This window comes from Suillus bovinus (genome assembly GCF_016758785.1).
Source record: "Suillus bovinus strain UH-Sbo-P2 chromosome Unknown EDB93scaffold_59, whole genome shotgun sequence".
Lineage (NCBI taxonomy): Eukaryota > Fungi > Basidiomycota > Agaricomycetes > Boletales > Suillaceae > Suillus > Suillus bovinus.
In genome coordinates, this window is record NW_024542115.1 from 76,847 (window position 1) to 99,264 (window position 22,418).

At 48.8% G+C, this 22,418-nt stretch overlaps 8 protein-coding genes and 1 non-coding gene across 9 annotated transcripts; 5 read left to right on the forward strand and 4 right to left on the reverse strand.

The window, feature by feature from the left end:
* Positions 1-305: 305 nt before the first annotated feature.
* Positions 306-2,607, forward strand: EDB93DRAFT_1090839 (peptidase S8/S53 domain-containing protein; the record flags this gene model as incomplete). Its single annotated transcript, XM_041446303.1, has 10 exons — positions 306-725; positions 779-1,208; positions 1,261-1,433; positions 1,487-1,765; positions 1,801-1,896; positions 1,954-2,039; positions 2,096-2,105; positions 2,155-2,406; positions 2,463-2,484; positions 2,540-2,607. 10 exons carry the CDS (start codon positions 306-308, stop codon positions 2,605-2,607), a joined length of 1,836 nt encoding a protein of 611 aa, XP_041304567.1.
* A 67-nt stretch (positions 2,608-2,674) lies between these two features.
* EDB93DRAFT_726205 (hepatocellular carcinoma-associated antigen 59-domain-containing protein) lies at positions 2,675-4,003 on the reverse strand. Its single transcript, XM_041457235.1, has 7 exons — positions 3,774-4,003; positions 3,564-3,722; positions 3,418-3,510; positions 3,174-3,371; positions 3,013-3,122; positions 2,829-2,962; positions 2,675-2,777 (listed from the first exon to the last, which is right to left on the reverse strand). The coding sequence occupies exons 1-7, from the start codon at positions 3,878-3,880 to the stop codon at positions 2,742-2,744; spliced, it is 837 nt and encodes a 278-aa protein (XP_041304568.1). The 5' UTR covers positions 3,881-4,003; the 3' UTR covers positions 2,675-2,741.
* A 26-nt stretch (positions 4,004-4,029) lies between these two features.
* Positions 4,030-5,656, reverse strand: EDB93DRAFT_726306 (uncharacterized protein). The gene is made up of 3 exons (XM_041457237.1): positions 5,526-5,656; positions 5,238-5,470; positions 4,030-5,188 (listed from the first exon to the last, which is right to left on the reverse strand). The coding sequence occupies exons 2-3, from the start codon at positions 5,415-5,417 to the stop codon at positions 4,127-4,129; spliced, it is 1,242 nt and encodes a 413-aa protein (XP_041304569.1). The 5' UTR covers positions 5,418-5,470; positions 5,526-5,656; the 3' UTR covers positions 4,030-4,126.
* Positions 5,657-5,668: 12 nt separating this feature from the next.
* Positions 5,669-7,684, reverse strand: EDB93DRAFT_1165811 (dynein light intermediate chain-domain-containing protein). The gene is made up of 5 exons (XM_041450186.1): positions 7,392-7,684; positions 7,095-7,340; positions 6,759-7,046; positions 6,348-6,709; positions 5,669-6,293 (listed from the first exon to the last, which is right to left on the reverse strand). Exons 1-5 carry the CDS (start codon positions 7,642-7,644, stop codon positions 5,790-5,792), a joined length of 1,653 nt encoding a protein of 550 aa, XP_041304570.1. The 5' UTR covers positions 7,645-7,684; the 3' UTR covers positions 5,669-5,789.
* A 128-nt stretch (positions 7,685-7,812) lies between these two features.
* Positions 7,813-8,915, forward strand: EDB93DRAFT_1242148 (TIP41-like family-domain-containing protein; the record flags this gene model as incomplete). The annotated part of the gene is made up of 4 exons (XM_041451977.1): positions 7,813-8,135; positions 8,189-8,471; positions 8,524-8,691; positions 8,748-8,915. The coding sequence occupies 4 exons, from the start codon at positions 7,813-7,815 to the stop codon at positions 8,913-8,915; spliced, it is 942 nt and encodes a 313-aa protein (XP_041304571.1).
* Positions 8,916-10,583: 1,668 nt separating this feature from the next.
* On the forward strand, positions 10,584-10,668 carry EDB93DRAFT_t89. Its single transcript has one exon. It is a non-coding gene; the product is annotated as a tRNA-Arg (tRNA).
* Positions 10,669-11,168: 500 nt separating this feature from the next.
* On the forward strand, positions 11,169-12,977 carry EDB93DRAFT_1165821 (uncharacterized protein). Its single transcript, XM_041450187.1, has 2 exons — positions 11,169-12,376; positions 12,434-12,977. The coding sequence occupies exon 1, from the start codon at positions 11,541-11,543 to the stop codon at positions 11,880-11,882; it is 342 nt and encodes a 113-aa protein (XP_041304572.1). The 5' UTR covers positions 11,169-11,540; the 3' UTR covers positions 11,883-12,376; positions 12,434-12,977.
* A 265-nt stretch (positions 12,978-13,242) lies between these two features.
* Positions 13,243-16,081, forward strand: EDB93DRAFT_1300124 (uncharacterized protein; the record flags this gene model as incomplete). The annotated part of the gene is made up of 7 exons (XM_041454671.1): positions 13,243-14,676; positions 14,726-14,908; positions 14,959-15,303; positions 15,355-15,378; positions 15,433-15,613; positions 15,666-15,709; positions 15,759-16,081. 7 exons carry the CDS (start codon positions 13,243-13,245, stop codon positions 15,852-15,854), a joined length of 2,307 nt encoding a protein of 768 aa, XP_041304573.1. The 3' UTR covers positions 15,855-16,081.
* Positions 16,030-22,242, reverse strand: EDB93DRAFT_726502 (PLU-1-like protein-domain-containing protein). Its single transcript, XM_041457238.1, has 12 exons — positions 21,570-22,242; positions 21,299-21,499; positions 20,868-21,249; positions 20,725-20,813; positions 20,608-20,677; positions 20,202-20,553; positions 19,954-20,134; positions 19,862-19,889; positions 19,563-19,810; positions 19,345-19,508; positions 16,936-19,286; positions 16,030-16,887 (listed from the first exon to the last, which is right to left on the reverse strand). Exons 1-12 carry the CDS (start codon positions 22,188-22,190, stop codon positions 16,205-16,207), a joined length of 5,370 nt encoding a protein of 1,789 aa, XP_041304574.1. The 5' UTR covers positions 22,191-22,242; the 3' UTR covers positions 16,030-16,204.
* Positions 22,243-22,418: the final 176 nt, after the last annotated feature.

Below are 22,418 nucleotides of genomic sequence, written 5' to 3' on the forward strand. Positions count from 1 at the left end.
CGCAAGGGCAGATGGTGGATCTATCAATGTGCGTTTTCAAACTCTCCATGCTCCACATCACCGCAATGATCTTGATGCCTGACGTATTTGACTTTGGACAATTGTCGTGAAGTAATGTACTTTGGTAAGTACTAGAACACCTTTTGCGTCAACAAGTTCTAGTAACGTTTTAAGTGCAGAGCCAATTTAGTAAACAGATTGCTTAACGTCATTCGAAGTTTTGTGATTCTCGAATATAAATTAACGATGCGAACTTTGACTGGCTCGTGGGCGTTGAAACCCTCCCCGACTGTTGCATGCTGACGATGAGACTCGCTCTGCTCAGTCTCCCCTTCGCGGCTGTCCTGGCTATGGCAGTCCCTTTCAAGGGTTACCAGCAAAAGGTGAAAGAGAGTATCCATGGTCCACCTAGTGGGTGGTACAAGCATGCTCCCGCACCCAAGCATCACATGCTCGAGCTCAAGATCGCTTTGCCTCAGCCCAAGTTTCCGGAACTCGAGCAACACCTCCGGGAAGTAAGCGACCCAAATCATGCACGTTATGGGGCGCACTTGTCAAAGGAGGAGACCGATGCACTCATGGCTCCCCACCCTGAGACTCTGCCCGTCGTCAGAAAATGGCTTGCCTTGCACGGTTTAGGGGAAGAAGATATCACTCAATCATCTGCAAACGATTGGGTTACTATCCGTGTCCCTGTAGGTCTCGCAGAAGTGATGCTGACTACTGTAAGCAAGTGAATGTCATTTGCGAAGATCTCCATTGATTGCTAGATGCCTAGGATTATCATGTTTACAAACACGCTCAGACCGGAGAGAGCATCATCCGGACACTGAGCTACAGCCTCCCTGAGATCTTGCACGACCACATCGATCTTATTCAGCCCACTACCATGTTCGCTCAATTCAAGGCGTTCAGGAGTACGCTGCACTGGAGTAATCACGTGCGGCCTGCAGAGAGTCCACCTGGTTCAACGATCACGGGGCCTGCAGGCAACCAGGTTGATGCGAGTTGCAACAACACGATCACTGTTTCGTGCTTGAGACAGCTATATAACGCGGTGGATTATAAAACGTCTGCCACGAACGGCAATGCTTTTGGTATCGCAGGTTATCTCAATGAATTTAGCAATAACGTGGATCTTCAGCAATTCTACCAGCTTCAGAACCCATCTGCTCATGGCTCAAACTATACCACCTTATCTATTCATGGTATGTCGAGATTGGGTTAGTGTCGGCAATGCCTCATAGATGTACTTCGCAGGTGGCAATAATAACCAGAGCTATGAAGCAGCCGGCCTCGAGGCCAACCTTGATACTCAATTCGGCTTTGGACTTACCTGGCCCACGCCCGGAACGTTCTACTCCACTGGCGGGAAGCCTCCTTTCAAGTCTGATTTGTTGACAGAGAGTAATACGAACGAACCCTACTCATACGTGCGTTTGAGCGATTGCGGTTGGGATACAGTGTTGACAACTAAGACATTCAGTGGCTTGAATATGTCCTTTCGCAGGTTAAAATTCCTCAAACGATCTCCACGAGTTATGGTGACGACGAGCAAAGCGTCCCGCAGTCTTACGCGATTCGTATTTGCAATGGCATGGCAGCACTCGGTGCTCGTGGTGTCTCAGTAATATTCTCGTCTGGCGACGGGGGTGTAGGTGACGGCGTTGCCAATCCTGACGAGCCTCTCGAGCACCAGTGTTATTCCAATGATGGTCTTAAGACCCCGATGTTCTTGCCTGTGTTCCCTGCTTCATGTCCCATAGTAAGTGATCCATCTGAACGAGCACTGAACCAAAGTCATTACTTGCTACTTGCAGTGTGACTGCTGTCGGTGGAACTGTTAACATCCCCGAGATTGCAGCGGACTTTTCTGGTGGTGGATTTAGTAACTATGTGCGTGATCTGTGCCTTCCGTGACACCTCCTGACCGATAGAATACGTCCACACTAGTTTCATCGTCCTTCATACCAGGATGATGCTGTCTCGGCATATTTGGCAACGCTCGCTCCAGGCACGTACAGTGGTCTCTATAACTCGTAAGTTATCACGAGCTTGCAGATGCATATATTCAATTAACTCTCCCCATTTTCAGCACTGGACGTGTAAGTTGACCCTTCAATTATGCAGGTCTTATGACAAATATTTCCCTAGGCATACCCCGACGTGTCATCACAAGCAGCAAGCTTCTCGGTAGTTTACCAAGGCCAGGTGACACTACTGGATGGTACATCCTGCGCTGCCCCTGCATTTACTGCGTTCGTTTCCATGCTAAACGATGCACGTTTTTCTGCCGGAAAGACTGCTCTTGGTTTCTTAAACCCATTCTTGTATTCCACTGGCTACACAGCATTGAATGATATCACAGAGGGTCGCAACCCAGGATGTCAAACTGAGGGCTTCAATGTATGTGATATCCACTTTCCACGATCCTCAGCAGCTGATGTGATGACTGTACGCAGGCCACGGTTGGATGGGATCCTGGTGAGTTCATGGATGCGGCGAACAAAGTTACATATTTATCTGATAATCATTGCAGTCACTGGATACGGTACACCCAACTTCGAAAAGTTGAAGGATTTGGTCCTTGGCCATGTAGAGGAATAGACAGCATTTAAAGTGTATATTTGTCCGCACTCCCTAACGACGAGCAAGAGGTGCTCCAGAGACTGAGCGATTCGAGACCACGGGGTGACGCTGGAAACAAAGCAGGAGATAATTCGCAGGAAGGAGATAGTAGTTCACCTGCGCATTCTTTTCTTGAAGCGCTCCATGACCTGAGAGACATGAGTAAATCATTATGAGAAATAAACCAAAGTTCTTCATACCACTTCGTCGGTCGCCATTTGCGGACGTTCGCCGCGAGGTCTTCTGTCTTCTTGAGGTGGTAAACCCATTGCTTCGAGTTTGGCATCTCGCATGATTTCTGCGTCGGACTTCTGTTTGAGATGCGGTCGATAGACTAAGTTCCGTCATTAGTGAGTTCACAACAGCAAGCTAGAGACAACGAACATCGAGTTGCGACGAGATGCTCCTCATCATTAGGTCGTTTACGTTCTTTGCGGACTTCAGCAACTTGTCGTTTTGCTTTCTCGGTTTCTTCAATATTCTTCAATCGTGCACTATCTCACAAGTCAGCCAAAGCACATAGATTGGAAAGAAGGAAATCCTACTCCATGCCGAGATCAACTTCAGGAATGGCTGTTAGCATGGCCATGCTGTTAGTGACATTGCCTTCATCTGCAGCCTTCTTCTCTCCTTTCCACCGTTCGGAAAGAGAAAATCCTTCTTCAGCGTTTGCCCCAGGCTTAGACTCAGATGGATCTGGAGGGCGGCTGCGAATCTTCAGATTCTCTTCGATGTATGCCATCCTACACCCACGTTAGAATAGAAGTCAAGACTAACACCACACCTCACATATGTTTGTCGACATCCAAAACATTCGTTTGCTGCGTAAAGTTACTCGTTCGAACAGCTCGCCTTGCTTTCGCATCCGTACTGGTTTCTTCTCTGTGTTCAGAAGTGAGCGGAACTACGAACACCAGAGTAGCATGTTCACATACTCATCCACTCGCGCACCAGGTCTCAGACCGCCCTCGGCCTCTTGTCCATCCTCTGCAGTTTTGCGCTTCCTCTTCTTGGCATCGCCTTTCGATAGTTTTGAAACATCAATTCCTTGTCTGGACTTTTTGAGCTTCCTGAGCTCAATGAGCTCCGAAATACTGTCTGCGTTTTATTATCTGAATCGGACTGGCTCTTGGGTCATAACGTACGGGAGTGATTTGTCTTCGTCCTCGTCTTCCTCTAGCTCTGAAGGTTGCTCTATAGCTGGCGACGATTCTCGTACCCGGGGTTGTGGTCTGTTGCGTCTCTTGATCATGGATGTTCGGAATAGATCTTGTTTGGCTATTGCAACCTAGATTCACATGACTGGCGATGCATGCAGATCCAATAAGAATCGGGCATACTTTAGATGTGGCAAGTTTAAACGTGAATTCAGTATGATCCCGTCTAAAGGATGTTCTGTTTTGCTAGCATGTGCTACGAACATATGCAAGGTGGAGGTGTAAAAGTAAAAATGATACAAATATCCTGCCTACAGGAATAAATCAATATCTCTACAAGTCTATGGTCCACTAATAGAGTGTAATATCTCTTCTGATACAGATCGCGTCTGCTCTTGACGTTCAACTTCCACGCTCTCGATAGCAGCCATCTCCTCCGATACCCTCAGTGCCAGCTCTGCGTTGATGGCGGGCGAAGCATGCCGTGAGAGCATAGATTCCGGTGCTCTAAGGCCGCCTCGTCGGAGCCGAGGCGCCTGAGAGCGCTCTTCACCAACTTGGCTATCGAGTGCCAAGGATGCAGTGCGGTCTGATGGGGAAGATGACCATGGAGCTGGTGGGAAGAGCCAGTCTTCTCCCGTGCTGGGTGCAGGTCGAGGTGTGGGAATGACTTCGAAGCGTCGTGAGCGGAAAGGGAAAAACCGTCTAGCCTGGCCCGGCTGGCCAGATAAAGAGGGGTCGGAATCCTCCCTGGGAGCACTGACGTGTGGGCCAGGGAATGTGCTGGATGAATCGAGTCTCGGTGGGCCCTCTTCATCAGCTAGATGCCGCGAAGAATTTCGACGCCGTGCGCTGAAGTCACTGAAATCCGCTGTTCTGCTTCTGATAGGACGGCGAATGGAAGGTTGTCGACTCAGCGAGGTATGGAGCAAGCCACTCGCGGATGGAAGTGTCAAGCCACCGAGCCGTGGAGCAGGGGGTGAATCAAGTAGAGGAGGAAGCACCCTGTCGATTGGGGATTCAGGCGCAGGAGCTTGAGGCGGTGCAGATACGTTGTATAAAGCAGGAGAGAACGCATGGTAGGCTGTTGTTGAAGGATTCGGCCGTGGAGGATGCCGGTATGCCTCATACAACTCATTGTTCGTACGTGCCCCCTCGAGTGGCACGAGGCCATACTGCTCTAGTGAATCGAGCTCATCAGCCTCTTCGTCCATTTGGAGTTCATCCGGAGGTCGCGACAAGTACTCTGAAAGGTCCACTGCTCTTCGACCACCTGTCTCGCGCCAAGTATGACCCCTGTAGGTAGTGGTTGGGTTAGATAACCTCCTTAGCGCTCTAGCGGTGCGGTCTCCAATAAGTCCACGGTCAGTGGCATTCTGGCGACGGTGTCGGTCTGCCACTTCCTGTAGCTGAGGTGAGAAGTCGACAAAGGGGATGTGGAAGGAAACGCACCTTGACCAGAATCTCAATCAACGAAGTGGTAAACGAGTCACCACCGTCTAAATCCTCTACAAAATGCTCATAGCTAATCGTGGGTTCGGTTTTCTCAAGCCTATGGCGCTTGATTGCTCCGGAGCTGCAGCAGAGCAGAGGTCTCCTTAGCGAGAAGTTATGTAGTAAGAAGACACCCATACACCAAGCTCCTCATTTTCACGCTGAAAACTTCGTCATAATATTCGGCTGTCCTACACGCCGGGACATACGTGATTAGATATACTCGAACTGATTAGATTGACGTACCATCTGCCCATATTGTGGTGTTAGGGGAAGCGCGGTTGCAACGAGGCTAACAATTTAGCGAGACGAAACTAGTTAAGACCGAATTTTGCTGTAAATTTCGGCTGCCCGTTGATGGAGGTCGGGTCTTAAGGTGAACGGTCGCCTTTGTTTGGTCATTTGTTTATCTCCGAAAACACGCAACAATAATGTGTCCACTGCTACGCTACGCAAAAAAAACTGTATGATACAAAATCCACTAGTCCAAAGTACACCAGATGAATGCAATCAACTTGTATCCTCTGTACCACTAGTATTTCCATTCGTTTTGGGGCCCGTGCTCTTAGCTGTTGCACTGGCGCCACCGCGATCCCGTGAGCTGAGCAAACTTTGGAAGAAGTTTTGTAAGACTTCATGCTGTGTTTGTCCTCCAGTAGGACTAGGTGAAGTTCCAATAGTCGGTGAGCTCGGTGGTCGTCCAACGTGGGTGGGCGCGTTTGCACCCGTTGCAGCTCTTTGTTGTAACCTGCGTGCCCCATCTGCGGTCGTGCTGGCGTTGAGTGAGCTCGTCATTCCCATCCCGGCCTCCATCTCGCTGAGGGCACGCTCAACGTTTGGAAGATTGAAACTACTGCTCCCCAGTGGCCCAACAATACCGGCTGCGGCCGTATCCGTGGGATTTCGGAAAGCGCCACGAGGGTCCCGGTCTGGCTTCTTGGCGTTTTCGTCATAATGCTTCGCAAGGAACGACTGTTCCGGCATGGGGGCATTAAACGGAGGTAAAGGGGGTGGCTGCACAAAAAAGATGAGGTTCATGTACCAGATTACTAGAATAACATATTTCACCTTCGCGCCTCGATCTGGTACTAGCATGTTATACATTTTTGTTGCACCTGAATGCTCCTCGGACTCTACGTCGGCATCAAGGTCTGCTTCCCAAGCTTCGCCCCAAGCCTTTGCATCGAACCCTTCTCGAAGGACACCAATCTTACCCCAACTATCCCAACCAGCAGGAACGACGATGCGATCGCGGTCTAGGGTATTTGGCTTATGATGAAAGACAAATGGATTTCGCAGAGGAGCCGGAGCCTCGGATCCCGATGCCATGGGGGATGGTGCCGGTGGGATAAATAAGAGGTGCAGGGCATATTGCCTCAGCACCTGTAGTGTGTTAGGTTGCTGCGTAGTATAAAATAATGATGCTCCATCTAGAGCATTGTGATGAGATGCTCACTACGGTTACGAAGAAAAACTTACATTTTAAACAAATCGTCCGGAGAACCTGCATCACACCATCCGTACGTTCCTCCCATTCACCACCTTTACCTTTTACCATACCGCCCATGCCGGAACTGCTGGGACCCACAAGATCATTTCCCTCGTCTATCAGGTCTGATTTGGTACAGACAACAATAATCGGCACACCAGCAGAATTGTGGGTTAGAGTGCCAGGGCCGAGCGGTAGGACTGTATTTGAGGAAATATTAGAGGTGGCAGGAACTGCGTCGACAGAGGGTTCAGTGTAATGCTGTAAATGATGTTGTACTGCAGGACAATGTCAGCTATCGAATTGTCTCGATCAAATGAACATACATCTTTCATGATTTTCTTCTCGAACGATTTCAAGATCCCGAGATCCATCACCCTTCGCCCATATCTCTACCCACTTGAGCCATGTCTGAAGATTGTCTATAAATGTGCAAGGGCGCGTCCAATCCAAAACAATCATTACAAGGGTATGAGGCAGCGATACCCGAGGAGGTAGAAAGTGTGGTATCAAAGAAGTGTAAGCTATCGCATCTGAAGGTACTGTGTACACCGATAGACGCGCCAAGGTGTCTAGGTCACGGGCATTAGCACGCTTCATGTACAAAAACTTGAGAAGCACACCCTCGTCTCCGTCATCTCTTATATCGGCCCAATCATATCCAAGAGCGAAATCTGACCGTGTTTCTTCTTTGCTCTCCTCGGAAACTGCTTTCTGTAGCAAGGCCGAGGCAAGTACGGACTTGCCAGATGACGAAGGACCTAGAAGCAGGACTTGTTTTGAAGGGATTGACCGTGAAGAAGAAACTGAGTCCAATATTGACGACCACAGGTTTTCTGGAGGTGCTTCTGGTGTCGATGGACGAGACCCCTCCATGATCTCTGGTGAGCTTACTTCCAAGGCGAGTACTTGAGAATCAAACTACTATTACTAGTACTACATGTACTTTTGAAACTCCGATCAAGTTGATCATCTTCGACAACGACGGCGATAACAGTTACTCCCTTGGAAATCATACTGAACAGTTACTTTCTTGCTGAAGCCATGTCTTCAGCAGTTGCAGTACCGCAACACAAGCTATCAGAATCTCCCAACTCACGTACAATCGAAATCAATGATTGGGTGATCATCGCGTCCACCAACCCAATATCTAGCGCGTCAGAGTGCGACGCGTTGCAGGCTTCGCTAGGATTCCCATTGCCAGAAATGACGTTTGGAAGTAACTATCTATCTCTCGAGCATCGGCCATCTGGGTGGAAAATGATGTTTGACACTCATAATGCCCTCAAATGTGTGAAAAAAGGTGAACTCGGGGAGGGCGATGGTGGAGTCAAGGTTGGCTATGCAGATGCCTGGCTTAAGAGCCGGTGAGGAATTTATGGTGCATATGTATTAATGTGATTCTGAGCGTACCCACCAGCACAGATCCCGGAACGAATCTTCCGTTACCTATTACAGTCGCAGCCAAGCATTATGACTGGACTTACACCATGACCTATCCTGGACATCATCTTGATTCTGAATCAGGCATCGACTCATCAAGCTCTTCAATACGATGGATAGATGCCGATCAGGACAATCCATCTCATTCTATTCCGCTCTCTGAGCTCACGCGACCAGATCCAATATTATTCTACGCGGAAATCCCTCTTTTTGAAGATGAACTACACGATAATGGATCGTCCAACCTCCTCGTGCGAATAGTTCGTGCTGCTGCCCTATGATTTTCTGTTGTCTGACTAGGCCGGATTGAAGCGTGTCATGCCCACATGCATATTCATTTTGTCGCGATTCACGCTTCGCGTGGATAATGTCCTCTTTCGCACACATGACACGAGGATATATCATTCTTTCACCGCAAGCCCTTCGTTAGTTATACGTCAATTAAGCGGTTGGGAAGCACCATATGATGGCGTTAAAAGGGTATGTCTGATGTTTTCTCTCGTGTTGACTCGTCCCTTGACGACCGCCAACTACAGCGGCTTCCCAGTCGCAATGATTTGACGCCTCTGACGGACGCGAACTTCATTGCAAAGGTACTGACGGAATTACCTGTTACGGAATCTCAGCAGATAGGGGCGAGGACACGTTGGAGGGGTTTGAGGACAAAAGTTGAGGTGGCGTTACTGGCCAGAGAGGGACCCTAATACACCAGTGATAAGTGGTAGAACCATCTGCGTTGTATTTGTAGCTCATAAATTCCGTTTTCATATCCGAACCTGTTCGGCAGAATTCGTGGCACGTCCAGACTGCGCATGTTCAACACCCTTTTGCAGCATGCATTCGTGATCGATGACTTGTCGTCATAGAAGATTGACTACCAAACGATGGTTTTGCTGACTAGCGGGATTTTTATTCGACTGGTGCAACGGAAGCAGTTGTAGACGGCCAATCTATGGTAATGTTTACAACTATATCGAGCGAGCGGAAGGAGCCTTGTCCCTAATTGGTATGAGCGTACAAAATAGTGGTACGTGATTTACTACTAGCTGATTATATATAGGTCTTCACTATGCTATTGGTGCGGGAGGACTCTTGAAAATGAAGGAACGCCGTCTTCCTTCTTTCGATGTATGGTCACGGGAATGATTTTTTAATGTTCTATGATGTGTTGGCTGCCTGCGCCACCAAGATACTTGCCGGGAGAAAACCACATGATTTTAATGTTCTATGATGTGTTGGCTGCCTGCGCCACCAAGATTCTTGCCGGGAGAAAACCACATGATTTTAAATGTGAGAGAACATATCTCCAGCTAGAAGTGTATGGTATGATCAGCTCAGTGCGATCAATATCGTGACAGGCTACTGACCAGTGTGCTACCAGCACCTCAAGCAACGCCAGAGACCACCCCACCACGACCAGCAGCCAGCTTGTTCGTCTGAAGACCCGAAAGTATCGGATGAGACAGATGATAATTGCGAGGCGCCATCATATACATATGATGGAGTGTACACCTTACGACGGGACACCTGGTGATCTCTAGTTCAATCTTCGCAGTCGAAATAAATAACGAAGGTGATCATACGTTATAGACAGACCGACTTTCCATGATGAAGTTATGCGTCGAGGGGGGACAAAAACAAAGGTGTGGAGCGCGCTAACGTTGCTGAACGTTTGAGGAATGTAAGTTGTAGGAAATAAGAAAATGGCTGATTCAATTTATACTCATCATTACTGCAGCACGAGGCAAACTGGGTGCCGGGTTTTGGTCCGACATTGGGTTGTGATCGGATTTTTTTCACTCTCGTACAGGAATCCGGGGAACTTTCCTTTGATGACGAGGTAATTGGAATAACCCCGCGCATTGTGCACTACGTAGCATTTTGTTACGTGGCACTTGCTACATAGCGTTGTGCTGTTTATGTGGGAGTCTAAACAGTCGTCTCTGGCATCATGAGTCCACGTTGACTAACGTGGCTAAAGAATGGTGGAAACAACGGTTTCGCAAGATGGGCCGAGTGATCCTCAAAGGTGCGAGTAATGCAAATTAGCTTCTCGATGACGTGCTGCTGCTATGCTACCGTAGTGCTGTCATGACTCACTAGTCCAAATGCTGAGTATACAAATTTTTCCAAGTATGGTCACACGGTGTTTAACAACACGACATGCTTTTTCGGTCACGCTCCTCCGTGTTTTGGAATAACCAAGGCCGAATTATGGATTCTGAATCGTTCTCCGTGGAGATCTTCAGAACCACCAGTAACAATTAACCTCACACAAACTTGTCAAAAACCCTAACGGTTCTAACTTTTACGCCCGCGGCAACTGATTGTAATCTGAGGATTATGGATGTCCTTTGGCGCTTGCCACACAAGCCCTTGTTGTCTAATGGTTATGACGTCAGACTTCTACCGTTGAAGCGAATCTGGAGGTTGCGGGTTCGAGTCCCGCCAGGGGTTGATTTTTGTCTATAGCTATAATAATTTGATTTTCATCTCGGATCAACATAAGAACAAACTACTTATCGATGGACCACATTTCATTTTTTTAGTCTTACTGCTTCCATTTAGTTGTGGAGCTCCGCAAACAAAGGGATCGTCCTTCGTTGGGCGAGGTACCCTTGAATGGTACTGGCCTGCCAATGGCTGTCAAACAGCAATAGGTTTGCCCGCTAATTTGTGCACAGATGGTGGTTGTGATTATGATCCTGTATAACGTATCAAAATGTGCGATAGCAGTTTGGTGGAAGCAGCGTCTTCAGCCATTGCAGGCCTGGGGGTTGTTCAAGTTCCGCCCGAACAATATCGGACCCTGTTTTGCAGCTCCCTAGCAGCGGTAAGACGAAATGACGTCAGGACTGTAAGCAAAATTCTATCAGCAACCCTTTTTATTTTTCCGTGGTAGTGTTCACTCTCAGAAATTGTTTCATGGAGCAACACAGCCCAATAAAATTAATGACGGTGAATTCATGATACCTAATTATTGTCACCTTCAAGCTTCAGTCTGGGTGCCCCGAGACCCTTGATACGATGTCGGCGACTCCACGGCTAATATATCTCTAAATTTCGAAGGTCTGATTATATGTACAGTAATAAGGTCCCTGACAGAGTTCGAACCTTGGCAAAATACCACGTTGTCTCTGGGGCGTTGCGAGGGATCCCTATTTACTTATCCATGCTTCTGATCCAATTTAAGGCAGGTCTGCAATGAGTCAAACTCACATTCGTATTCTTTATCATTAAAAGCGGTATGTCATGCCGATAAGGACGCGAACTCAGCGTGTGGAACGTCGTTCTCCGTGATACCAAGCAGGGTCAGAGGTTCGTCTCTTATGGTCATAAAGCTGCTCGGAGTCCTGCTTTTCATGTCAAGCGAGGTACACCCAAATGTTGCGTTGCGAAACGTCGAGTGCACCTGCTCGCGTGGCGTCATCGCCGGAGAGTGGTGGAGTTGGTCTCCTCTTGGGCACATAAAAGGTGCCTGTCGTATCTCCCTTTGCGGCACTCCCAACATCGGGACAACGATGGCGCTGCATAATATCTTACTGGAAAAGAGAATGATGACTGAGTCACGGTGTGCCGCCGCTTCAATTCTGTGTATGACGGCAGGAGCAGGAACCACGATAAACGAATATGGGCGGTTTCAGCTACCACAGCTTCCTAATGCTCCGTAAATCTCCTATACTGTGTCCCTGCCCGTAGTTTGGTCTGCGCTGACTCCGGTTGTTTGCATTCGTAGATCGCATAATCGACGCCATTTGCCCCTGCCGCAATGCTACGGAGGTCGGTGCCCTCTGGGCGGAGGGAAATAGTTTGCAGGACCGTGGCGCAGATTCGTAGATATATACGGCGGTGTATACCTTGCTGTAGCGCCATGTCAGCGCTTCGGTCAGGTAATAGAATAGATAATGGATGATCGGGGTGGCCCTGCAGACGTAATGCAGGTGCTTCGCAGAACATACAAGTAGCTCAGATAAAGCTGACGTCTTGAAAATTGTTTTAAATCCAGCCTTTGAGGCGGGCCCATGCGAGAGTGGTGAGAGCTGCTGCCTGGTCAGGATGGCCAACTGGACACAGGTCCGGGTAAGAAACCCTTGTCGATTTGTGTGTCACAGAGTCGTGCATGACCTGCATCTGTGTCTTGAGCAATCTCGCGATCAACGATGCACTTCAGGTGGCGTTTGGTCAGCGAAAGCCAATAAGAAATACCAAGGGTGTGACTCACATCAAACAATACACCGTCTTGATTGTCACAAGCAATCACATGAATGGGAAATAGGTTACTCACTGAAGGTTCATCTCCGTGATTGAGTAGTTCATATTGTAATTTCTTTTAGTTTCCAGATGACTTCCCCATTGCCTAGCATTCGACCGAGCTCGAAGGATGCCCACATGACAAGTGATTTACAAACAGAAGATGAGTCGTCGAATCGTATTCGAAAGTCTGCATGGGACAGTCACGTTCTCGCCCACGTTACAGATTCATCTGATGATATGGATCTGTGCTCGGAAGGGACTTGGTATTTTTTGCCACTGATGTGACTGTAAGTAAAGCGAGATCAAACAGGGCTACGTGGTGGACAGAATGAGTGTCGGTTCAGGTGAGAGTGTGCACGTTTATTTTCATGTGGATGGGTGTTCTGCATGATAGACTGTTGCATTTGCCCTGAGGCTAAAAGATTGCCATGAGCATTGGCCATGACCCTTGTCCGGGTACAACGTTTTCGCTATCGGATCATGGACCAACCTCGTCCTCTGTTAAGTCCATGGCCGCCGCGGGAGTTTATTTGGTCATATTTGGATTTGAGGCTCTTGCCAAATAGCGTCACTCACCTCCGTAAGGAGCAGTGCTGAGTGGAAATTAGCTTGTTTTTCAAGGCTGGAGCGTTGATGCGTTAAGTAGCTTAACTCAAGACAGGTCATCAGTTCGGTAAGCAGTTTGTCTAGACATCTCTTTAAATCCGGTGCGGTTCTCAGCGTTTATAGAGCTCTACAAATTTGTGTGGTTCACTGACCAGACTCGTAGATTGACCCATGACTTCTTCGACTCCCCATGATGCCCCCGTGCTCTCGAGCTCGCCCATTTCACTCAGAGGCTCTTCTCCTATCCGACGAAGGGACAATAGAGAATGCCTATCATGTCAAACTGACGTGGTAGAATCTGGGTCCCGACCGCACATCTCGCCGACGCTTATCTCCTCTTATGATCTGAATGATCCAGAAGTGAGGGAAAGACAGAGAACGTTGGATGTAGACATGGCCTTGCATTTGTCCAGGGCACGGAGAGAGACCACAACAACACCTCCAGCATCATTACTTGAATACGAATCGGCTCCTCACCCTGAAGTAGTGCCCTCATTCTCCCACTTCTCAGCCATCGAAGAACACGACATTCATATCGCTCGCGGGGACAGAATTAACCACGTCGATCATAACGGTGTGAACTGCGGTTCTGACGGCTTGCACTCGCCGCGGTCTCTAACTCCTATCGACTTGCGGATGCAGCACCTTGACCAAACCCACGACCCAGCGCTTCTTACGACTATGGGAAGCGAATATCCACCAATTCGCGCTGAGGCTCTTGCATCTATGCCGGGCCTTCCCGTGTATCAAGCAAATGCATCTCGCTCCGCTTTCACCTTTGCTCACCTAGAGGCCTTTGCGGCTCAAGAAAAGGCTGAGCTAGGCATATCATCACCTACGGATACCAATGGCCAAGCATTTCGGCTGCGCCTCGCAAGCTTTGCACAGAGCAGTGGTCCAGAACCAGCCGTATCTCTACCTGGAGGAATCCCTCCATTCGACGCTCCATTTGACTCATCTTATCGCGGTAACATTCGACAACGCAAGCTCAGCCAGAGCAGTCCTGTCCCAAGGCACAGCCGGAAAAGCACCCGGGGCAAGATGGCCTTATTTGAGAACCATGGCGGAGACCCGAACTTCACTCTTCCAAGCCGGCTCATGGGTAATGGTCATTTAAGTGCCATCCCATCCTCAGACAATGTAGCAACAAGTCAGTACAGTGCTGCAGGGATGGGTGGGATTATGACGCCCGGTCATGACAGACCATACCGATTCTCCTTTTACTCCAATGCGTTGTCTGCAACTATTCACGCACGAAGCCTCAGCGAACTTCCTGCGGACGGGCAGTCCTTTGAAGATCTATTTACTGGCTTGGCTCCTCCCGACCGCTCGCAGGACGTGAAGGGTGGGTCTGCTCCTGTTCCCGTACCTCAACCACACCGAGGGGCAGCCTCTGTTCAGGACACGAACAAACATCCGCCAGATTTTACAACTCTCAATAACAGTAGCTATCAAAATGGGAGCAATCATGGTCGTCCGGAGAAAGGCGGTGCGAGTAATTCAGGCCCACCAAATAGCCTTAGGAATGATGGCGAAGTCGAGGGGAATACATGGTGGCTAGATGTCCTAAGCCCGACAGATGAAGAGATGAAGGTTCTGAGCAAGGTGCCGCCTCTGCAAACAGTCAGTTCTCTGAACTCAAGCATTGTCTTAGGTCTTCTCTATCCACCCGTTGACTGTTGAAGACATCCAAATGGAGGAAGCTCGTGAAAAGATCGAATTGTTCCGGAACTACTACCTTGTCTGTTTCCGGAGTTTCGATCAGGATCCTTACAGCCCCATGCACCTGGAGCCTCTGAATATGTACATTATTGTATTTAGAGAGGGAACTTTATCTGTAAGTGCACCATTTAATTTCCTATGCTGTGTTATTTATAATCTGTATAGTTCCATTTCCGTCCCACTCCGCATCCACAAAATGTCCGCCGAAGAATAAAACAGCTCAAAGATTACATTAATGTCACATCAGACTGGATCTCGTATGCGTTGATCGATGACATTACCGATGCCTTCGGACCTCTAATCCAGTCCATTGAATATGAGGTCGACTCTATCGACGAGCTCGTCCTTATTTTGAAGGAGGCGGAGCAAAGTGACATGTTGAGAAGAATCGGAACATGTCGCAAGAAGGTCATGGGACTACTGCGTTTGATGGGTAATAAGGCGGATGTAGTCAAGGGGCTCGCGAAGAGATGCAACGAAAACTGGAGGGTGGCACCAACGTCAGACATCGTGAGTTATTCGGTAACATTCATCCGTGCCAGGACTTATTCTTTACGAAAGGGTCTATATCTTTCCGACATTCAGGTCAGTTGCTGCCGACACTGAATTTACAATTTATTGATTCCGATGAGTTGTTAGGATCACTTGATAACCATGACGCAAAATCTAAATCACTACGAAAAAATCTTGTCCCGGTCGCACTCCAATTACTTGGCACAGATTTCCATCGAGATGACAGATGCTAACAACCAGATCAACGATGTCCTCTCGAAGTTAACGGCATTGGGTACGGTTCTCATTCCTATGAACTTGGTAACGGGTGAGTCCATTCTCTTCACCGCGGATGATTTATGTCCTCATGGCTCATCTAGGTATGTGGGGTATGAATGTACACGTTCCAGGCCAGGATGATCAGGTACGTGGGCTACCATTTGCGCACCGCCACTATTTACTCTGTTTTTCAGGTCAGTTACCACTGGTTCGCTGGGATCCTTGCCGCACTTGCAGCCTTTGGCATCATTGGCGGGTACACCACATACAAACTCATGGTTAAACGATAAACGTATTGGGGTTGATCATTTTATTTTATTTCTGTTTCAGTGTTTAGACGTCGCTTGTCTGGTCCGCTGTTGTCATTTGTTATTCCCGATCTCGTCATCGTGATTTGCGCCTAGACTTTCATCGAGTTCGCGGGAGAACTCGAGGATCGTCCTCATTTTTTCCCATTAGCAATGTCGCTTCTTTTCCCATTCATATATGTAATATTCACGTACATCAATACTCCATAGAAAGCATGTCAGGTAGCGAGGACAATTGCAACTACGGTCAACAAATAAAAAGTACAATCATAGACCTATGAAAACCAAACCAAAATTCGCAAATGGCGCATGAAGTAATACAATATAGGGGTCTACTTGTGATTTCCAACCAACAACTTTACTGACTTCACGGAGGAGCATTCTCCATTCATTGTGTTAAGAGACGGGGAAGAATGTGGTCTAGCATAAGGGGGAGGGATCGAAGGCGGTCGTCGAGGGGAAGGCTCGGTGTCAACAGGTGATACAATCATAGCGAGCGAAGGCGAAAGCGTCTGCTGCATGGTACGAGCTGCTGCGCTCGCAGGCGGAAGAACAGGAGTTTGAGGAAGGCGCCGCTGCTTGGGTGATCTTGGCTCTGCATTGTCTTGCTGAGTGTCGTCCGAATACTTACGCTTCTTGTTCAAGTGCGGTGACTGTGGGCGGGATTGCCAAGGTGGGGGAGGAGGGACGTGATGTCCGTTCGCTGACGGCTGCCTTGCAAGTTCATAAACAGGCGTTGGTGGTGTGGGAAGTGGCATGGGAGTGCTGTGAATATGCGAATGTCGATGGTGCGTAGAAGGGCCAGGTTCAGCACTATGAGGCATTGTATGCGTTGTAACGCTCCGGGAAGCTGGTGCATTGCCGTTATTGAGATCAGGCTGACCGGGCATAAATCGTATGAGTTCCACGAATAATGTTTGCGTGTAAGGGGGTAACATTTTCGTATAAATAACATCTTTGCTGAAGGTGTCTAGCATTGCACTCGTATTGACATACGTGTCTGGATCTTGGTGATCTGCTCATCCGTTAGTGTGAGCAATACACTTCAACAAATTTTACTGACCAACATGCTTGACACGGACTTCTGAATATATGTAAGGCCGGCTCCTACGCAAACAGCACAGTGGGCACATAAATCGATTGGTGGCGATGGCGTTGGGCTCTGTTGGGAAGAAGACGCAGCCAGAGTGGTAACGTCTCCTACAAGCTTCGCATTCAACGGTTGGATATTCGAGGAGGTATGGTGTGCGACCGCGGCATATACAGCGTGTACCATCCAACCAATCCTTGTCGACATCCTGACCAAAAGTAAATTTTGGTCTTCGCCTCTTTTTGACCCGAACAGCTGGAGGTTGACCAGCGAGGATGCGATGAAGACCAGCGAGGTCGAGACCGTATGAGACTTCGCGACTTGGAGACACAGCAAACTGGATCTTGTACAATTTGCGCATGTAGTGGCGCACTTGAGGAATATACTCGGCCCGTTTATTGCCGGGTTGTGAGGCATACGTCAAGAATTGACCGATGACTTCGCACAAACGATCTATTCGACGAACAATGATCTCCAGCTGCTTCCAGGCTTCCGAATAATGTTTGGTTATTGGAGGTGCTTTAAGGAGGATGGTCGGCAGGAAACAGAAATGCCAACTCCGTTCCTTGTGAATGGCACCATTCCAGTGATGATGATCACAGAAAGGGCACGAACCACCGTTAGCTGCGCAAACGCCATGGAACCTTGCGAAGCAATGGTCACACTGAACTGCGTCGGAGTGAGTCCCAGGTGGAGGAGGGCGAACGGGGGTGGTGCAGATGCAGGTGAAGTACTCATCAGCGGGAGGTTTGTCATCCTCCGGTCTCGTTGACTCTTCAACATCATTCAGAATGTCCCGACCATGAGCGCATTCATGCTGCGGACAGTACCATGGCAGATCTTCCAACCATTCTTGATGACGAGTGAGCTGATCGTCCAGCTTCTCGAAAACGGGAAGTGAGAACATGGTAAGATGTTCTCGGGCGTAGGATCTCCACTTCCGCATCATTACAAAGACGTCTGTATCTTCTCGGTGCTGGTAACGATGCTGAAGGATCGATTCACATCGATTCTCAAGATCCAAAGCGAACTCGGCAGTTTGCTTCAGATCTTTAATGGCAGGAATGCTGAAGTCTTTTTCAGCGCGAGCAACGAAACGCATAACTTCCGAAATCCTGGGTTTGAGTCCTTGACCATCCGGGGATATCCAAGCCTTCGCCTGTTTTTCAAAATCCTTCGCTTTGCTGCGGGCCGACATTAGCCGGTCGTAGATTGTGGCATCGACGGGAATGGTAGAGTCCATCTCGAAGAACTCATCCAGCTCTTCAATCGTCTTGTGTGGCTGGTCCAATAACAGCCTCGCCCGCTCTTCCCAGTCATCCCCGGCTCGTTGACGGGATTCTAGGGTTCGGATAAACTGGGTTTCGAGAGGAACACTGCAAGCGCGAGCGCGGGTTAAAAGCCCACGAATGTCTTCTAGTGTAGCTGACGCATCCTCTGCCTTCTCCTCCAGCTCTCTAATGAGTTGCTCCCGAGTCACAAGCTTCTCAACTTCAATGATTTCATCAAGATGGACGTTGATAGATGATGCGCCAAGAAGCAGCCGCTCGCAATCACTTATGAAGGCGTCCCGACTGGCCACTGAATTGGCGGAATTGAGCAACGCTGAGGCTTTGCATTGAATATCTTCTGCTTGTTCAGCCAATGTACGGAGGCTTCCTATCTCCGAGGCTTCAAACCCGAGATTTTGCACCTCCATTAGAAGAGCATAGAGATCGTCGAGCCCACGGTCAGGCCTGTCTCCAGCATCACGGTCATCAAAGGCAGCGTTGTTCGCTTCGTGCAAAGATGGGCGACCACGTGAACGGCGGGTGAGTTTACGACCTTGCTTGCGGCTAATGAACGCATTGGCAGCCTCCAACCACTCGTTGCCACGGTTGACGCATTTACGGAGGGCGGTGAGTTCAGGAAGGTAATGATTGATTCGCTCGCCTTCAGCAAGGAGCGAGCGAAGAGAGCGTAACGACGGAAGGTCACTGTCCACGAGCACCTTGTTGAATTTCGCCCGCCATTTGCCAGGGACGGCTGCGCGCTCAAGGACTTTTCCAAGAGTCTCACGGAGGTCGGCGTCAGAAAACCGCTTCCTGAGCGTCAATTCCTCTGGTGAATGGTCGCATAGTTGATCCATGTGATCAACACAGACAATCTCACTCTTGCAATGACAAATGATCTGCGAGAGGTAGCAGAAGGCTTTGCAGATTGTGCATTGGTATTGATCTTCGGGGCGGTCCTCTTCTTCAAGACGTTCACAAACGCCGCGATCACGAGCCAGTTGACGAGCTGCGAGCTCCCGCTCAGTCATTTCCTTGAGGCTCGACTCCAGCCTTCAATAAATATGGTGAATTTCGCAAAATAACTTAATATTTCAATTTCAATGCTTACCATAATGCAGTTTTAATAGATTGAGATTGTTGCGTAATCGTTACGAGAAGCTCATCATGGGAAAAGACTGGCAGCTTCTTGTGTTCACGGTAACGCTGAACACAATCACGACCAAAAGGCAACCAGTCAGGGAGCGCGAAATTGACGGCCTCATTGAAATTGAACTGCCATGAAACTCAGTATCAAGATGTGATCGATCGAAAACGTGGCAAACGCACCCCGTGGTTGAAGCCTGCATGGTATGCTTTCGGGAACGTGATGACAAACTCGCCTGCCCGTTGGTTGCACGCATACACGCGGACTCCGGCATCAGCGAGACGTTTCGGGTTCATCAATGTTACGAGTTGGAATAGGAGATCAGACTGCGCCTCAAAAAGGTCAGGTGCCTCACTCTTGATGGCAGCCTCGAACTTTTCTGCGTCTTCTCCTGGGATACCATACCAGGTCTTTGTTTCACCCCAATGCACTAGGGAGAGCGATTAGAAAAAGTAACCTGTTGCAAGAAAACACTGCGTACTGAAGTTGATGCTATAAGTATAATGATCCTGTCGTAGCGTAGTTGGATCAGCGATCAGTGCTTATGACTGAAACGTATCAAAATGGACACACCTCATTGTGCCAACAAAATGTAGAAAAGACCATTCCAACGTATGTCCAAGGGACGGTCATACCAGATATATCAGACTTGATGTATCTGAGAAGGGAATCTGAAAGAATAGGCATGTTGTTCAGATTCCACGGGTCCTTCGAGGCCGGCTCTAGTGGATGGGTCTCCAGGGTGGGCATGGCACTGAATGATGTAAAAAAATTTATCAACATTCATTTCAACGGTGAAAAAAATCCAAAAATCCTCCTACCTGCCATGCGTAGTCGAATGTACATCAGCACCATATTCAATCTCCACAGTTTCATTCGGCGATTGTACCAGGCGCCAAAATTCATTCTCCACGTCATACTCAGAAATCAGCGTGCCTCCGACGTAATTCACCGTAGGGTCCTCTAGATCCGCGGCCGATGGAGACGGTGGAGGATGAGAGGTCCACCACCTTCTACGGAACTCAAGGTCGCGCGCCTGGAAACTCGAGAGACTGTGTTCCTCGCCCTCATCAAAGCCGAAATCGCCACCAGTACCAAAAAGACAGATGTGGCAAAACCACTGCCCTTTTGGAATGGTGGCCAAAGGGGGGTCGAGACAAAAGATATGAAATCCTGTGGTAACAAGGTCAAACGCGCACACGTTTTCATGCTATAAAATAAACATACCACAATCACACCCATCACAGAGCAACATTTTTTCGTCCTGGTTTTTCTTCTGGCAAATTTCGCAGGAAAGCTGAACAAGAGTGAGTCCATCAAAAGGAGAAGTGCGATGATACATACTTCTAAGGTGCGCTTATCCTCGTCGTCGGGCTGAGGTGAAGCCGACGCCGGAGATAACCGACTGTGGACATCCAGAGACTTCCTCGTGGCTGGGCGGTGTTCACGGTTAGATATTTGCTAACCGGGTGCTTTGACTGGCTTACGAGTCATTTCTACTCTTGCTCCGCGTCTCACAGCGGCGCTCTCGGGTCGAGGTCCGCTACGTTCTTTATAATCACCATCATCAGGGGGTTCTGATAATGGGCTAGATGTAGAAGTAAGCGGGCTGGATGGTGGGGAACCACGCTCGCGAGGAGATGTCAAAGGATGTGCGGCAGTCTGGATGTTCATATGAGTCTTCAGCTGCGGATCGCGCGCTGCAGTCGGAGTTGTGGACAGGGTTGGTGAATTCCGAACACAATCGCAGAAATGTTCATAAGGCAAGATCACTCGTGAATAAGAGTTCTTGATCTGCGTGGATAATCCAGGGATGCCACGGTAACCGAGGAGAGCCCCGAGGTCCCCCCATTTCTTGTTTTTAGTCACCTATGAAACTATTCAGGCACTAGCTACACTATGATGGAGGATCACGCACTGCCTCGTAGCCACCGAGTTTCTGGACCTCCTTGCGGAGTAACCACAGGTCTAGGGGCTTGTGGTTGATGGTGGGCACAGATACACGAGGGTTGCCTTGTTGTTTATGGAAACGGTAGAGCTGCTCCAAAAAATTGACCTTCGCACGAGATGAAGCCTCAATAGAGTTAAGGCGTTGCAGCCGAGTCTTGAAACGAAATGTCTGATACATGATTTATTAGAGCCATCATCGTAAAAAACATCACTATGTCACAAAGAAAAAATATACAAACCTCGCTATCAGTAACACAGGGCATTTTCCAACCAACGGGAGGAATGATCTTGCAGATGCCATAATTTTTCGCCTTTTCTGAGATGGAGCGGATGTAAGTCATAGGGTCTTTGAACTCATCTGACGTCGGGTAAAAAACAGGGCAGTCTTCTAATCCAAACGGACGGGATTTAGAGCGCACGGGCTGCGTTCGAGGGCTTGACGTTTTGACTGTGGATAAGTCTAACGTAGGTGAGACAGAGATGGGAATGCCATCTCCAGAAAAATTGTCGGTTGATTCCTGCTGTGTCACATCATCATTATCGAGTGATGTCACATGGTTCTGCAAGGCGGCGAGAGCATGTGTCTTGGATTTACGTGGGGCGCGTTTTGTGCTACTGGATACGCTCCGCTGTGCTCCGGGCTGGGAAGGAGAAAGAATTTCCTGCTGTGTGTCTATAGGGACTGCACCTTCTACAGGAATTGACAGACAAGACGTGAACGTAGCAGGCTGTTTATTCGAAAATTCGGTCGGCAAGGCGTCCGAGGAGCGTGGGGCGCTGCTTTGCGCAGGCGTTCGCGGAGAGCGACCGCGACGCGAAGGCGATCCCCGAGAAGAACTCGGAGGAGAAATAGTCTGCATATAGCAGCAAATGACCAGCAATAATTGTTATCGTCGAGGAGGAGGAAGAGTTATTGTGAGTGAAAGCTGCAGACTTCCGAAGGTCCTGAATTCTAATGTGTGGGAGCGGGCATTGAAATTGTGCACTGAGTTATCGTGTTGCCTTGTTGCTTCTGCGTGGGAATATGACTACATATTCGCGGAGTTTGGTGAAAAGCCTCCTTTGCGGAAATACTTTTAGCTGTTCCT